At 37.9% G+C, this 15,688-nt stretch overlaps 1 protein-coding gene across 1 annotated transcript in view; it reads right to left on the bottom strand.

Annotated features, from left to right (window-relative positions):
- The window catches only part of DHX15 (DEAH-box helicase 15), a 68,362-nt gene that overhangs the window by 20,231 nt on the left and 32,443 nt on the right, over window positions 1-15,688 (bottom strand). The window contains exons 6-7 of the mRNA XM_074951594.1: window positions 6,320-6,487; window positions 142-228 (exon numbers count right to left, since the gene is read on the bottom strand). Coding sequence (XP_074807695.1) covers window positions 142-228; window positions 6,320-6,487 — 255 coding nt within the window. The remainder of the gene's footprint in view (window positions 1-141; window positions 229-6,319; window positions 6,488-15,688) is intronic.

Here is a 15,688-nt window from a genome sequence, read left to right as displayed (position 1 = left end):
CTCACACGATGAGATTTCTCTTTTACAAAAAAGACATTAAACAATATTTGTAGAAATAAAAGTTATGTGCAAGCCAGGTTCCCAACATTTTCTACCCTAATTAAGCAAGAAGCAATCTAGGTTAAGACATCACATATTTACCTTTTGCTTAGCAAATCCAGGATCAATCACAAACACAACACCATCTATTGTTAATGATGTTTCAGCAATATTAGTGGATACAACAACCTGTTGGGGGAAGGGGAGAACATGAAAATTTGTACATCAAGATACATATAGTATAGTAAATATAAACAACTTAAACATGCAATAATACATGCAGCTATGATGAGAGGAGTAATTCAGTACCCACACTAACTTTTTGAAGTCTTGTGAGCAAATTCTCAGTTACAGTACGTTAAACATCATTTACAGCTGTGACACAGTCACAAACAAGAGTAAATCTCACTGGAAACTATTAACTGGCATTCTGCTGATGAGAAAGTCCCGATTTTGTCCACTAAGAACTCCCCTCTCTCCCTTGTTTTCTCCATTGAAAACTCAATATAATTACAAAACATGCTAGTTTAAAATTAAAGTTCCAAGAGCTAATACTTCATACTGATGTTAATCATGGCTTTACACATCTGTTTCACGCATGCAGGTACAAATCTATTAAAATGAATGTTACCTAAAAGATTCAAAAAATCAGTGAAAACTAGTTAACTAGAATTGCAATCATGTGTTACACAATGCACTACAGAGGGTACTGATACAAAGCTTTTTCCCCAGCCAAGACCTGAATTCAGGGTTCTCAATATTTTCTGCATTTCTTTTCCTCCTAAGGGTGTTAATGAAATCCTCTAACAATCACAGAACCCTGAATTAAGATCTTGGGAAGTAAAATCCAGAAATGTCCATGTTTAATTACTCTATTTTAAAAATAAAAAAATTATCACGTGTCCAAATACCACCTTTGTGGTCATATTTTTAAAATTACTGGAATAAAACAACTGGACATTTAAAGTCCAACTTGTGTTAAAGTCAAACTGATTTTCATGCCAAGATTCCATTCAGTTCAATTATACCTGTGTGTATAAGAATTAAGTGGAACACACTCCACCACAAAACATTAAGTTGTCATCCAACTACAGTGACTGGAAAAAATTAAGTTAAAAGTTGCTTTTTTACATGAGTTTTGTTACTTGTTTAACTACAAAAGGAACATCTCTAGAACTTCTCCAGCATAACACCAAGGGAATTTAAACATGCCTTTCACCTGTGAATTGCAAAGTGTTTTACAATGGTAAATACCTACATTTGATGGATTAGGAATTTGAGGAAAACAATGATTTGTCCCAGATAAGAACAAAGCCAGTGACAGGGTATAGCAGCCCCTTCCCCTAACCACTTTGCTACTCATTACCCCAGCTACCTCTTCCCAACAAGCCCACACTCTAAATGCTAAATACTAGACAGTTAAAATAATACAGAAGTTGAAAAATATTTCTGTAGTGAACTGGAGTTGTATCAAACTTAAGTAAGAAACAGTATGTTATATGGAACAGTTCAAACAAAAATGAATACATTCATCCAGATGTCATCGGTACAAACTCGCCACATAAATAAAAAAGTCAAATACTTGAATTAAAATAAATGACAGAACAGCTTGATGCATTTTCACATTAATTTACATTTTAAATGATTTACAGAATTAAACTAGTGTTGTGTTAAAGGGTTAAACTAATCCACCTCCATAAACTACATACACAGCCCGATCCAGCTTGCTATGAGATAATTATTTATTACAAATATTTTTATATGAGCCTAACACGCATAACATTTTTTAGCTCTGCAGATGTGCTGGGCATCCATGCCCACATTCTGAAAGTCCCAATTGGAAGTGGAAGCCGTTGGCAATAGGCTCTTCAGGGGAATATTAAATGTTATGGGTGGAGCCAATTAAGGCACTTCTACTGCTGAAAATTCTATGGGCTCACCTTGCTGCTATGTGCTCGGTCCATATAGACACAGTAACAGTTATTGCACTTCAATCTTCAAAGATGCCACTCAGCATATCAGGTGAAAAAAAATATGCACTGCCCAAACATTCCATAGTCCAAACCCATCGTAAGTTTTCTATTGTGAATGTCACATGAAACTAAATGGTAAGCAGACGTGCTTAACTGCTATTTTAAGTATGTAAAAGCCTTTGAAAAAATCCTGCCCTTAAAACCAAAATGGAAGTTAAAGCATGAAAAGTTGTTTTGAAATTAAAAGATTAAATCTGCTAAATTACACAAAATATAAATTGACTATTTAACAATTTACCTGATTTTATAATTGCAAAGTGGTTCTATTATCTTGATATTTGAGTACCTATTTAACAATTTGCTTCACTGAATTTTCTTTTTAGAGACTTGCTTAATTTAGTTATTTATTTGACTACTGAATTAAAAATTGTATTTCTATATACAGTGGCTTTACCCAGTGCCTCCAATGAATCTGAAACTTTTCATGACAATACAACAAACTTGGGATTTCAATTCTGGTGTGTTCTATTTATACAGGTTAATTGACAAGAGTAGAATTTCATGATATGACCAGAGTTCTCTTCTCATTTATGCCAAATGTTTTATAAAAACACTCCGTTTTTAATATATGTTTAAGATGAAGAATTTAATCTGTGAAAAGCAATCAACCAATAGGAAATGCAAAGTATCCTTCCATAAAAGCTGCTGGAACTAGGGGTGCTGGAGGTGCGGCAGGCTTGAAGTGGATTCCATTATCTACAGGGTTTACAATTTGGTTCAGTGGCTCTCAGCACCACCACTACAAAAATTGTTCCAGCACCCCTCCCTTCCATGAGAGAGAATGAATAGCACCTATGGCAGCAGATCTCTGGCATACTGACCTGAAGGAAAACATACTCATCCTTGCCCATACGCCAGGTAACAATTAATTCAGTAATTGCAGGGGAATAGTGATTAGATCTATTCCCTTGCAATTACTGAATTAACTGTTACCTTTATTAAAAAATATAAAAACAAATAATAGGACAGTACTTTGTATTTATGTCAGCACTGGGGGCCTACAACAAAGATATTTACTGATCTTCTCTAGGGTTACACCAAAGGATAAAACAGTTTAGTCTCTCTCCAGTTTGACTATAGCTTTGTTAAATGTTAGGCTCGTTACAGTAGTAAGCCCTACAACTTTCAGACCTGAATTTAAAATTATATATCTTTTATAATGAAATGCTTAATTAATAACACCGAACCTTTTTAAATGCGTCTACAAAATCTAATAATTTTAGAGGAACTGAGATATGACAATTAAATTGTGTTTATTTGCTTTGCAACCACTAGAAATTGTTGGCAATTTTTGAGGGGGGGAACTATATAAGTGACTTAGGAGCCCAAATTCAGTTTGAAAAGTGATGTGGACTCCTAAATCAACTGTAGTTTTTAAAGAATTTTACAGTCTTAAATTTGATTCTAATTTGAAGGATTTTAACGGAGTAATTAGACACATCAATACAACACGTGGAAAAGTATAACATGATGGCATCGAAGCAGCATTGCTTCTTTAAGGGGGGATCATTTTCAGTTACCTCAAGATTAGATAAACAAGTTAATAGTAGAAAATTTGGCATATATGGTTTAGATTTTGAAAAAATATCTTAATAAAAAGTATGATGATCTAAAAAAAGCTATATGAAGGGTAAGTAAGCTGGAGGACAAGTCTATGAGTGATTTAAAAGCCAGAGTAAGCAAGCAGAGTCAAATACCATCCATAACAGATTCAGATGCCGCAAATCTAGGTTTTCCTTTAAAGAAGTTTATAGCCCTTATGGTTGCAAAGAAAATCTTCAAAATGTGAACCAAGTGTAAAATGTTGGAAAGATAGATTAAAAAGCCTTGCACGTAGCCTGCAAGAGATGAAAGATAACCTGATTAATTCATTCGTAGGCAATGTGTGAACACCTTCAAGGAGCTTAATGATCTAATCCAGGCTTTCTAACCACATTTTCATACATGGCTGTACAAATCTGTGTCTAAGTTTGCACAATTACAACTGTATGTACAAATAGGATATTTTTTTTCCCTGCACCAGTAGTACCCTATGTAACAGTCACATTACCAACTTAAAAAGTTATGGCCCGGAAAGAGGGCAATGTTCTCAATTCCTTTAGAATCTAGAGCAGTTGTACATGGGGGTCTTAACACACTTTTACCAGCTGGTCAAAAAGTAAGGTGCAAAGATACAACAAGCCTATTAGATGAGTGTTCCTGGCCCAGGTACAGCAATTGTGGCCTTTGTAGATTCCTGGCCTAAGTCAAAAAAATCAGCTGTCTCAAAGAAATCTTTCCTTGTTGCATCCTTATCCTGACGTTCCTCCGTATGGGCGACGGAGTCCTCTGGATCACCTAAATCTAAATAAGCAGACATCTTCATCCTAAATCTGAAGCTGCCTTGCACAATTGGCTTGTCTTGTCCAAAAGATTTGGGGAGTAAAGAAGGCCTTGAGCTTCAATAACGCATCAGGAAACACCAATACCGGCTGTACCAATAGCTTTCATGCAAGCTATGCTATAATCCAAGTTCTGGCCTTTGTTCCAGCCACACAGCTAAAATTCAAAATGTCCACGTGAAAGGTGATTTTTTAACTGCCAACAACCTGAGATCTGAAAATCAAGCTGCATTCTGGGTTGAGTATCTTGGCCATTAATAAAGATCCAGAAATCAGAATTTATTTAACAAGTCTATTAATAACACATAAGCCAGAAGAGAATAAAGCTTACTTTTTCATTACTATATTGGCTCTGCAGAAGAAAAATATTAAACATTTCGGTCACTAAAGCAACCAAACACAAATCAGAAATCAGAGAGAACAGGCACCATTTTTACATAGACACTTTAGATTAGAAGCCATTGCATGCATGTTTTTATGACTGCTTTTGCTCACAACTTATACTTTTCCAGTCTAGCAACCCTTGTAACACAATACTTGCTAAGGTTAGAGTGCATTGTTGAATACTAGCACTGGTTTGTCAGCAAGGCATGCTGAAAGCTGTGCATCTGCATCTGTTATCCACTTATCAAGAAAACCAGACACTGCCTATTTTGAAGCAAGTTATATTTTAAACATAAAGGAAAATTTAATGAAATACAATGCTATCACTTGTTCATCACTGAGAAGCAATTTCATTCATTTAAGTCATTTACTAATACAATCTTGTTGCAGCATTAGTTTCGTGATTTCAGATTGTATGCTTTCTGCAATCAACGTCAATAGGAAAAAAGGATCATTTCACTAGATTTAATAAGTGATTTATTCATCCAGAGAACAAGAAGTTGTCACTAGTATTCTACATGCACTGTACTGCACTGAAAAGGCAATAATCAAGGAACAAACCCTGCCTAGAGCACATACAATGATTCAGCTTTGACCTTCAAAAATCTTCTGTTCAACTTTATGAATGTTATAATTTAACATAGCCAGTGTAGAGTCCAATATTTAGGTGACCTTAATTTTCCAAATAGATTAAAAAAAACTAAGTGACTTCTATTGTTATTTATACCCAGATGCACCAAAACTACCGATCTCAGGTCATAACATGTAATTTTTCAGCATTATGGTAACCCCAATAGGCCAAAGGGGTTGGTATAATAGAGGAAAGGGGACCTAAATTCAGGGTATTTCCCAGAGAAGAAAAAAAAAGGGCTTCTGACTTATTATTTGATTATTTATCTTAACCCATCGAATTCTTAAAAGACGGTCGGGGCGGAGGGAGAGAATCAAGAGACCGTACACCTTAGGGCATCCCTTGAAGATCAACAGATAAGGATTCTGCTGAGACCAAATTCCACATTCAAGATCCCTTAACTGGCTACCCACAGTATTTAAAATAAGGATTTGGTCAGACCCTGTTTCAGCTGATTTGAATTATCATGGTATTACGTGAGCAAAGCATTTTCTGATAGCCAGGTCCCATTTGATCCAGAGCTTTAATATTCAACAATTTAGGGCTTTGAAGGTGGAAGTCTGTGCCTTGAACTGCACCCGGAAATAAACAGAAAGCCAGTGCATATCAAAGCAGATGTAATATTTAATTTGACAGCATCCCTGTAAGTCCTTAACCTAAGAAACATTTGATCACATTGCTCAAGTCCGCTTCAAAGTAAGAGTTGAGACCTATCTTTCTATTTGTTGCTGTCCAAATACATTTAAGATTAACAGCAGAAACCTCACTATATTTAACCCTCCCCCCCACTACTATAAGCAGTTTGATAGTAAAAAGCACACTAAGGTACAAACATTTTCTGATACTATTACCTTTCTTCCTATTGCTCCACTTGGTTTTTTAGGAGGAGGAGGTTCAAAAATCCTCTGTTGTTGCTGCGGGGGAAGCGTGGAATATAATGGAATGATTTTGATGTCACCCACTTCAGGACCCAAATCATCAATTTCACGCTTTATCCTCTTACAGGCTTCATCAATCTCCTACAAAGCAAAAGTTGGCAAAAATAAAAACTCATGAAAAGACTAATTTTATTTTAAAAACTTTGCATGGCAACTAAATTATTTCCAGCTATAAAACAGCAGGTATCATTTTTACTTTTAAAACCAATCTGGGTGCTTGCAGAACTTCCAAAGGGATTTCCACAACAGTCCATGATACATGTTCATTAGCATACAGAAGTTGAGGTAACAACCTTATTTGCATTCAACACCCTTTTTCTTTTAGTCATGTTTCCTAATTAATTCTCTACAATTTGTACTAAAATTGAAATCTCTCACCCAGGAATATTAAACTGTACTCATGACCTTTTCAATTTTCACAATCTAAAAGAAATTGATGTGCGAGATATTTTAAATAAGCCAATTAAGCTTTAATGTCACGTATCACTAATGCAATTATATGGAAGATTTGCTTCATTGTACCTAATGAGAACAAACACCTTTACAGTATAAACACGGATTTTCAAGAACCAGATAGAACTCAGTCCAATATTTTAGAGTTTATTTTAAAATTTGTTAAAATTCCATCTAAACTCAAAATCACTGAACTATTCTCAATCAATCAATCTGAATGAACGCTGGAAGAATATATTTTGTGCATTTCTATAGTACCACAGCATCTAGCTTCTGGATTACAGAAAATATTTAATGCTGCCCATTCATTTAGAATTCAATTTCACTTTACCATAAATTTCATTTAAAATATGTGAAATGACCCCTAATTATGGGAAGGTTTGATTAAAATAGGAAATTATAACAGCAGAATTTTAGGCCGGTTGCTACTGATCCAATGAAATATTCTCAGAATAGGAAACTATAGCAACCCCTGCTGGTATAATTGAAAGATGTCAGTATTAGCTATTGAGAGATCCTCCAAATAGCCCTCATACTAAAGAGTGAATTTAAAAGTTTTGTTTAAAAGAGGGAAACAATGTTTTACAAAAGTCAGAAATTACTATAATGTATGTCTAAACAATAAGGCTAGATATCTCTCACCTTATATAACTAGACGCCCTTTGTGGATTATGCTGTTAAATTGTCTGATTAGCCAAGAAGAATCTTTTTAAAAAAGCTTTTTTAAAAAGTTAATCTAAGTCTCAGGAATTCTCTCTCTGAACCAAATGTAAGAAGGTCAAAGTTACTTCTCATGTTAAAGAAAGCAGCAACATATTGCTGAAACATCTATTAGATGGAACTTACAAAAAAACCACGGGAAATAAACATTTTACTAGTGTTTCACTTTTCTGCATAATATTATTCAATATCAATTCAGTATTTACAATTTGCAACATTACACACATCGTTTTACTATGTTGACAGATGAACACCCTATGTAGGCCCAACGAAGCAGAAACTACACATGGTTTGCCAGCTTTCTTCTGACATTAGTTGAAGTGATATTTGGTTACACAGACTTAAGTTTCAGATCTTCTTGTAAGTTTAAATATAGTAGGTACTTAAGATAAACCTCTTCTAGACAAAGTTAAGCCTTGCAAATTCCAGGTTTACTTTCATTAAAAGTCTTCAAGAATCTGGGCTAAAATGTCCCCTACTGGTCTGTTAAACAAAGGAGGAACTTCAAGTCTTAAGTGAAACTGCTTCAATAGACTCAAAGCACCTATACTGTAGCTTATGAAATGGGTGAATATTCAGAAAGAAGTAGCTAGCTCGATGCAGAAATCTGAAGCTGTTAGGCACATTGCACTCCCTGGAGTTGGAATCATACTTACCAATTTCTAGGGTACTTATGTTATCTAGGCACTTCCATTACAAATATTAACACAAATCAGATATGTCACTAGCAAAATCAACAGTCAAATGATAAACAAAATAAATGCACCTTGCATTCCACCCTGAAAGTCAAAAGACTAGCTCTCATGGGATGCCACTAACAAATGCCAAAGACTGGCCCCCTCAAATGATGAAGCCCTGCTGCTGGTCATAAAGTGCTCAAATTTAAATACTAACTGCAGAATCTCACAACTAATTTTATGTTTAAACTGGGCTTAAGACAAGCAAGCAGTCTGTCAATGAGCAGCGAACAAAAAAGCCAGGTGTCTTGTTCAAAGCCACACATTTCTCTTCAAAAAGTACAAGCTGTATACTGTACCAGCTGGCGCTTCCGAATATAAATTTCAAGAGTCAGACTATTTTAATGAGTTCTGATTAGGATAACATGGAAATGACAAATGCATAGATGACCATTACTATAGTCACCTTATGGACCTTATAATCATCTTCTCAGCTGCACATGGTGAAGGGCAACAATGGCTACTTCTGCTAGTCTGAGAGCAATAATAAACTCAGGAGGATCCTGTGGTTATGAACCATTTTGATGGAAAGACAGAGTGTCTTCACCCTCAATAGATGGCATATTATTTCTCTAAATGCTTCCCCCCTGCCAACAAGCACTACTTTAGCCTTATCTATAACCAGCTCGCTTTCTTCCAAATCATTGCCTTTCACATACTAGGGGTCTGCAGCATACAAAAGCATTTAAAATACTCACTTCCAACTCTGAGCAGAACTGAGACTTCTTTCAGAGAAAAGAGAGCTTGTTTCTAAAAAGTTGTCCTGAGATATGCTAATTTATAAATGTATACTAACAAAAATGTGCTATGAGAGCATTAAGGATTCACAGCTAAGCATTCAAGAATCAAGAAATGCCAGAGTTAAGGCTGCAGGCGTAACTTTAACCCTCTCTGTGGACACATTACAATGTCTTGAATTACACAACCATGCTGTATTTTTCAAGTACCAAAGACAACTTTTTTTTTTTTTTTTTTTGGTGCAATCCACAGAGTAGTACAAGATGCTACAATGGTTGTAAAGTGATTACATAAACACAAGAGACATTAGATGAAGCGAGGCTTCTCTGGAGCCCTTGCTTCATTCACTATTCATTCTTCACAGAAAAATTTTTTACAAGGCTGTAGATAAAAAGTCACAGGTATGATGTATGATCTGAAAAACAGTATATGATCAATGAACCTTCACCATAATGTATTCACATAAGAGACATCTCCTAAAGGTGCACATTAAATTAAGCTTTGAAGGAGGCTGGGCCCCATGTATATATCATACAACATGCTCATTCATCTCAAGCTTCCAGTAAACACTGTGTACATGTATTGTTGTTACCATCCATAAATACACAATGCACACCAGTTACACTTATCCCTGGTGCAGATGAGTTTACTGTAGAGGAGTGGAGAGCAGTTTTTAAAGACTTATAGCTTGGCAAAATCAAAACCAATTTTCACCAAAACATTCAAGAAAGAGCAAGAGCTACAGTGCAGGTTACATACTGTAATACTTTACTGAAAGAGCATTTAAGCAAACTAGGGAAATGTGGGCCAGATGAAATTACGATTAAATGGGTGCACAACTGGTTGAAAAACCCTACTCAAAGAGCAGTTATCAATGGTGTGCTGTCAAACTGGAAGGATGTATCTACTGAGGTCCCGCGGAGGTCTGCCCTGGATCAGATGCTAAATATTTTCATTAATTATTTGAATAATGGAATGGAGAGTATGCTTATAAAAATCTGGAGAGGACACCAAGCTAGAATGGGTTGCACACACTTTGGAAGACAGGATTAGAATTCAAAAAGACCTTGACAAACTGCAGAATTGGTCTGAAATCAACAAGATAAATTCAATAAAGACAAGTGAAAAGTACTACACTTAGGGGAAAAAAATCGTATGCACAAATACAACGTCGGGAATAACTGGCAAGACAGTTGTACTGCTGAAAAAGATCTGGGAGCTAAAGGGAATACAAACTGAATATGGTCCAATAATGTGATGCAGTGGTGAAAAAAGCTAATACTACAGGGTGTATTTAATAGGATTGTCATATTAAGACACTGAAGAGACCTCGGGTAAAGCAATTTGTCCAGTTTTGGGTGCCACATATTAAGAAAGATGTTGACAAATTGGAGAGAGTCCAGAGGAGAGCAACAAAAATGACAAAAGGTTTAGAAAACATATTCTATGAGAAAAAGGTTAAAAAACTGGGCCTGCTTAGTCCTGAGGAAAGACAATGGGGGGACCTGATAGTCTTCAAATATGTACAAAGACGACAGTAATCAAGAGTTCTCTATGCACTGAAGGTAGGATAAGAAGTAATCGGCTTATTCTGCAGCAAGGGAGATTTAGAAAGTCTTTCTAACAATAAGAATACTTAACTACTGGAAGAGGTTAGCAAGCAAGATTGTGGAATCCCCGTCATAGATTTTTAAATATAGGTTAGATAAACACCTGTCAAGGATGGTCTAGGTATACTTAGTCCTGCCTCAGCACAGGGGAATGGATTAGATCAGTGTTTCGCAAGAACCTGTCAGTGGACTGGCACTGGTCTCTGAGATCTCCCTGATACAGTTTAGGAAAGCAGCAAGCTGGTCCCTGGTATCAAAAAGGTTGAGAAACACTGGATTAGATGACCTCTCAAGGTCTCTTCCAGCCCTACGTTTCTATGATTCTACATATTACTGTAATGCTTAAAGACTACTAATCTGAACTTCTCAAAGTTCCTTAATATACCTACTAGCAGGTGGTGTTTAAATTTAAATGGAGCTTGAGTACTCAGTTCAAACTTTCACATGCACTAAATGATATAGAACTAAAAAAATATGGCATTCTATGGTTATGCTAACAAATGTGGGGTATCTGGGCTATCATATACAGGGACTTCAAGAAAATAGGTTGGCCATTGCATCCTTTGCCTCTTAAACTCTTCAGGAACACGCCGTAACAAGGAAGAGATATTGACCTAGACACACAAGTCATATTAAACTACCACAGCTTGATAGTTTGTAAAATGGAAGGTGAGCAAGAATTCCAGCCTGAAAGATCAATTTTCCAGGCATCTTGGTAATTTATGGTAGTTTTGTGAGGTCGTCCAAAGCCCATATTTTATTTTCTAGAAATATAACTAAAGAAGTTGGGTTTAGCTGCTGGGAAAAAAAAAATTCAAATTCTTAAACTTAAGCAAGCTGCCTTCCAAGAACTGGCAGGCAGAGACTGGTGTTATCCATAAATCCTTGGCCGGAAACATAAAACCTTCAAATTCAACCAGACCGAGTACCTACCAACATTCCAGGTTAGACTACAACCTATAAATCTTGGAAAGCTCTGTATCTAATAAGTTTTCAGTCTTCATGAGGCCTTGAAAGGATTTAAACATTTTCCAGACCTGTCAAGCAAGTATCCCAATCATAATATCCTCTGGAGACAAAATAATGTTGTTGGAATTACAGCCTGAAGTGTTTTCCTCATCTGTGGACTCCCAGTAGACCCTCTGTGGAGGCTAATCAGCAGGTTAGAGGCTGATCTCTCAGATGTAGTTGTATGGCGGGGGGGGGTGCGGGGGGAAGAATGGGGAGAAACAGGACTAAGCAGTGATTTCTACTCCTATTCTACCTCTGACTGGTGACCCCAAAAGTGGCTGCCCATGAGACTCAAGTGCCCCAAGAAATACAGCTGGAATAAGAATAGGGCAGTGAGCAGATGGTCCACATGAAAAAAAAAGCCTAGAAACCCTGAAGAAAGTTGGACTGTGCTACTTTGTGCCAAAAATGGAATCGAGAAAGGAAGAATCTGAAGCAAAGGGCACACAGAGCAATCGAACGGCTCCATCCCAGATGACATCAAAGCAGATTCTGGTAGCCCTCTAATTCATTCTTTGTTTTATTTTAAGTACCATGTCTATCACCCTACACTTGGTAGAATCGAGGTAGACATCTACTTGGCTGCATGAAAGACAGAGCTTGAGATGGGGATAGAGTGGAAGTTCTCTACTTCTATCCCCTCTTAATGAGGGTGTGGAACTGGAACCACTCCAACTTTGGATATGATCTAATTCTCAGCACCGAGGATGAAGACTTCTCCTTTGGAACTAGGAACTTCCTACCTTTGCTTTGTTTAGTTCCACTACAGCCTACGATGCCGCCTTGCAGAAAGCACTGCCCTGAGACTCTTAGAAGAGGAGTAAAAGTATCATCCTTTTCCCGTTCATTAAGACCAGATCTACACTAAAAAGTTACATCAATCCAGCTACATCAGCCAGGGTTGTGAAAAATCCACAATCCCTGAGCAACAGACAAGTCAACCTAACCCTTGGTGTTGACAGCAGTAGGTCAATGGAAGAATTCTGCTATCACCTAGCTTCCACCTTTTGAGGAGGTGGCTTAACTAGAGCGACAGGAGAACCATACAGTGGCTGTAGTGAGTGGCTACACTGAAGCACTCCTGCGATGTGTCTGCAGAGCTCCAGCTATGCTGCTGTAGCAGTTTAAGTGTAGAGACAGAATCACAGAAATGGAGAGCTGGAAGGGACTACAAGAAGTCATCGAGTCCAGCCCCCTGCACGATGGCAGGACAAAGTAAACCTAGACCTCCCTGACAGGTGTTTGTCCAACTCGTTTTTAAACGCTTCCAATGACGAAGACTTCACAACCTCCCTTGGAAGCCTATTCCAGAGCTTAATTACCCTTAAAGTTGGAAAGTTTTTCCTAATATCTAACCCTATATATCCCTTGCTGCAGATTAAACCCATTATTTCTTGTCCTACCTTTAGTGGACATGGAGACCATTCTCTTTATAACAATCCTTAACAGACTGGAAGACTTATCAGGTTGCCCCTCAGTCTTTCCTCAAGACTAAACATGTCCAGTTTTTTCAACCTTTCCTCAGAGGTCAGATTTTCTAAACCCATAATAATTTTTGTTGCTCTCCTCTGGCCTCTCTCCAATTTGTTCACATCATTTCTTAATTGTGTTGTCCAGAACAGCGCACAGTACTCCAGCTGGGGCGTCACCAGTGCCGAGTAGCCAAAGTCTCAATACTGAAAAGGAAGGTTTCAGTGTAGAACAGTGGTTTTCAACCTGTTGTTTGCGGACCCCTGGGAATCCGCCGACTATGTCTAATAATTCCAAAGGGATCCGCACCTTCATTCAAAATTTTTTAGGTGTCTGCAAATGAAAAAAGTTTGAAAACCACTGGTGTAGAACACAAAGCTATGCTCTTGGTTTCCCACGCCTGGCAGGCAGCATTTATGATCTTTCTGAAATAGACTTAAGCATGCTCTGGGATCCAGACTTCCAAAAAGGGCCTGGAATCTGTTCCAACTTTGAATCTACCCTGGAAGCTCATACGACTTTTCATCAGCCTGGAGCTAGACCAGATACACATGGTCCTTGCAGGCATGAGTGGTGAACTTCAAGCAGGCAGAAAACCTGTTGGAAAAATTTCCTTGATCTACGCACCACGATTATCTGGTCTAGTCTGGACATCTCCCTCCCTCCCTCCCTCCGAAAGGTAGGCATTAAATCTAGTAATTTCCCCCACAACCTGTCATTATAGTGCAAAAACTAATCCAATTAGGGATACAGGGAATAGGTTTCTACAGAACCAAAAATGTAAGTGCCTAACACTTAAGACCAATCTTAACTATTTACATTAAAACTAGATTTTAACTAGGGGGGGAAAACAAAAACAAAATACAAGTAATCTCCAATGAGTTGAAAGTTCAAAGACTGGTTCAGCTACTTTAAGAAACTGAGCATGCATGAGGGCTATGCCTCCTTATATAGCATTACCTATAGTATTCCAGAATGAAGTCTGCACATCTACTGATAATTTAAGCTTTCCTAAGGGCCCTGGGCTTATGCAGTATGCTTCTCACAAGTAAGCACTGACAATACTCCAAGAAGCATAACTGAACAATGCAAACATATAATTCTCAACTTTACTGGTAATACAATAAGTGAGTCTGTAATCTGCACTTCATATAAACAGTTAAAGGCAATTTCTTTTTCTATAGCTACAATCCATGCCAATATCACGAAAGCCTGATCACAGAGCTTGCTACAAAATCTAAGAAACTTACAGGTGAAAGGTTAAGTTTTGAGTATTCACCCCAAAAACTGATTTGTGACCACACGTGAATTCATACTGAAAGGCTGACAGTAGAGTTATGCTTCACAGAAACACATGTAAGAATCTTCATGTAACCCTAAACAGCACAACTGAATATGCAAGTAGACAAAAAAGGAAAAACAGCAGCAGTCCTGAATCATTATTTCTCCCCAATGAGTGAGGAATGCTACAGTAACTTTATCTAAGAGTTTAGTTACTGTATAAAGGCCATTGTCTACCTTAGACATTTGTACCAAACGCTCAGTTTTATGGAAGATCTGCATAGACTGAGGGTAATATTAGACAGTGGCAGCATGCAAAAAAAAAAAAAGCAATGGACATTTTCTACACTGTGACAGGGTCGGGCCGGATGGCTACAGGAAAAGTAATAGAAGGCAGATATATTAGCCACAGGTTAAGTAGGTCCCTTTTCCCTGGGTAAGGTAACAGGGAAGGATCCAGAACAATCAGGAACCTTCTGGAGACAATTAAGGCAGACAGGCTGATTAGAACACCTGCAGCCAACCAAGAAGCTGCTAGAATCAATTAAGGCAAGCTAATCAGGGCACCTGGGTTTAAAAAGAGACCTCACACCAGTTTGTGGTGCGCATGTAAGGAGCTGGGAGCGAGAGGCACTAGGAGCTGAGAGTGAGAACGCATACTGTTGGAGGACTGATGAGTACAAGCATTATCAGACACAAGGAGGAAGGTCCTATGGTGAGGAGGCCATGGGGAAGTAGCCCAGGGAGTTGTAGCTGTCCCACAGCTGTTCCAGGAGGCACTCTAGACAGCTGCATTCCACAGGGCCCTGGGCTGGAACCCAGAGTGGAGGGCAGGCCCAGGTTCCCCCCAAACCTCCCAACTCCTGGTCAGACACAGGAGGAGTTGACCTGGACTGTGGGTTCACTAAAACAGCCAAACTGAAGGCTGTCGTGAAGCTACAAGGCAAGCACATCCGCCAATAAGCGCAAGACCTACCAAGGTAGAGAAGGAACTTTGTCACAACACACAAATGAATACATAATCTTTGTTCAAAGATTGTAGTGTTATCTGCCCAAAAGCGCAGATAACAGAGTTAAGATAGCCCAGTGGTGCCTCATGCCCTTCCAGATTGTCTAGTTCAACTATGCTCAAACCTTAAAGTTAAGGCACTCACCAAACCCACAATGCAACCTTAATTCTGCCTTCTGGAGTTGAAGAAAGCTGTTTGGAATGGCTCAGTAAGGTAATGCCATGATAAGCTGACACGAAGGACTAAGAGAAG

The sequence above is a fragment of the Natator depressus genome, chromosome 4, assembly GCF_965152275.1.
Source record: "Natator depressus isolate rNatDep1 chromosome 4, rNatDep2.hap1, whole genome shotgun sequence".
Taxonomy (NCBI): domain Eukaryota; kingdom Metazoa; phylum Chordata; order Testudines; family Cheloniidae; genus Natator; species Natator depressus.
Note: the sequence above shows the minus strand (reverse complement) of the source record. Positions and strands in the feature narration are given on the sequence as shown.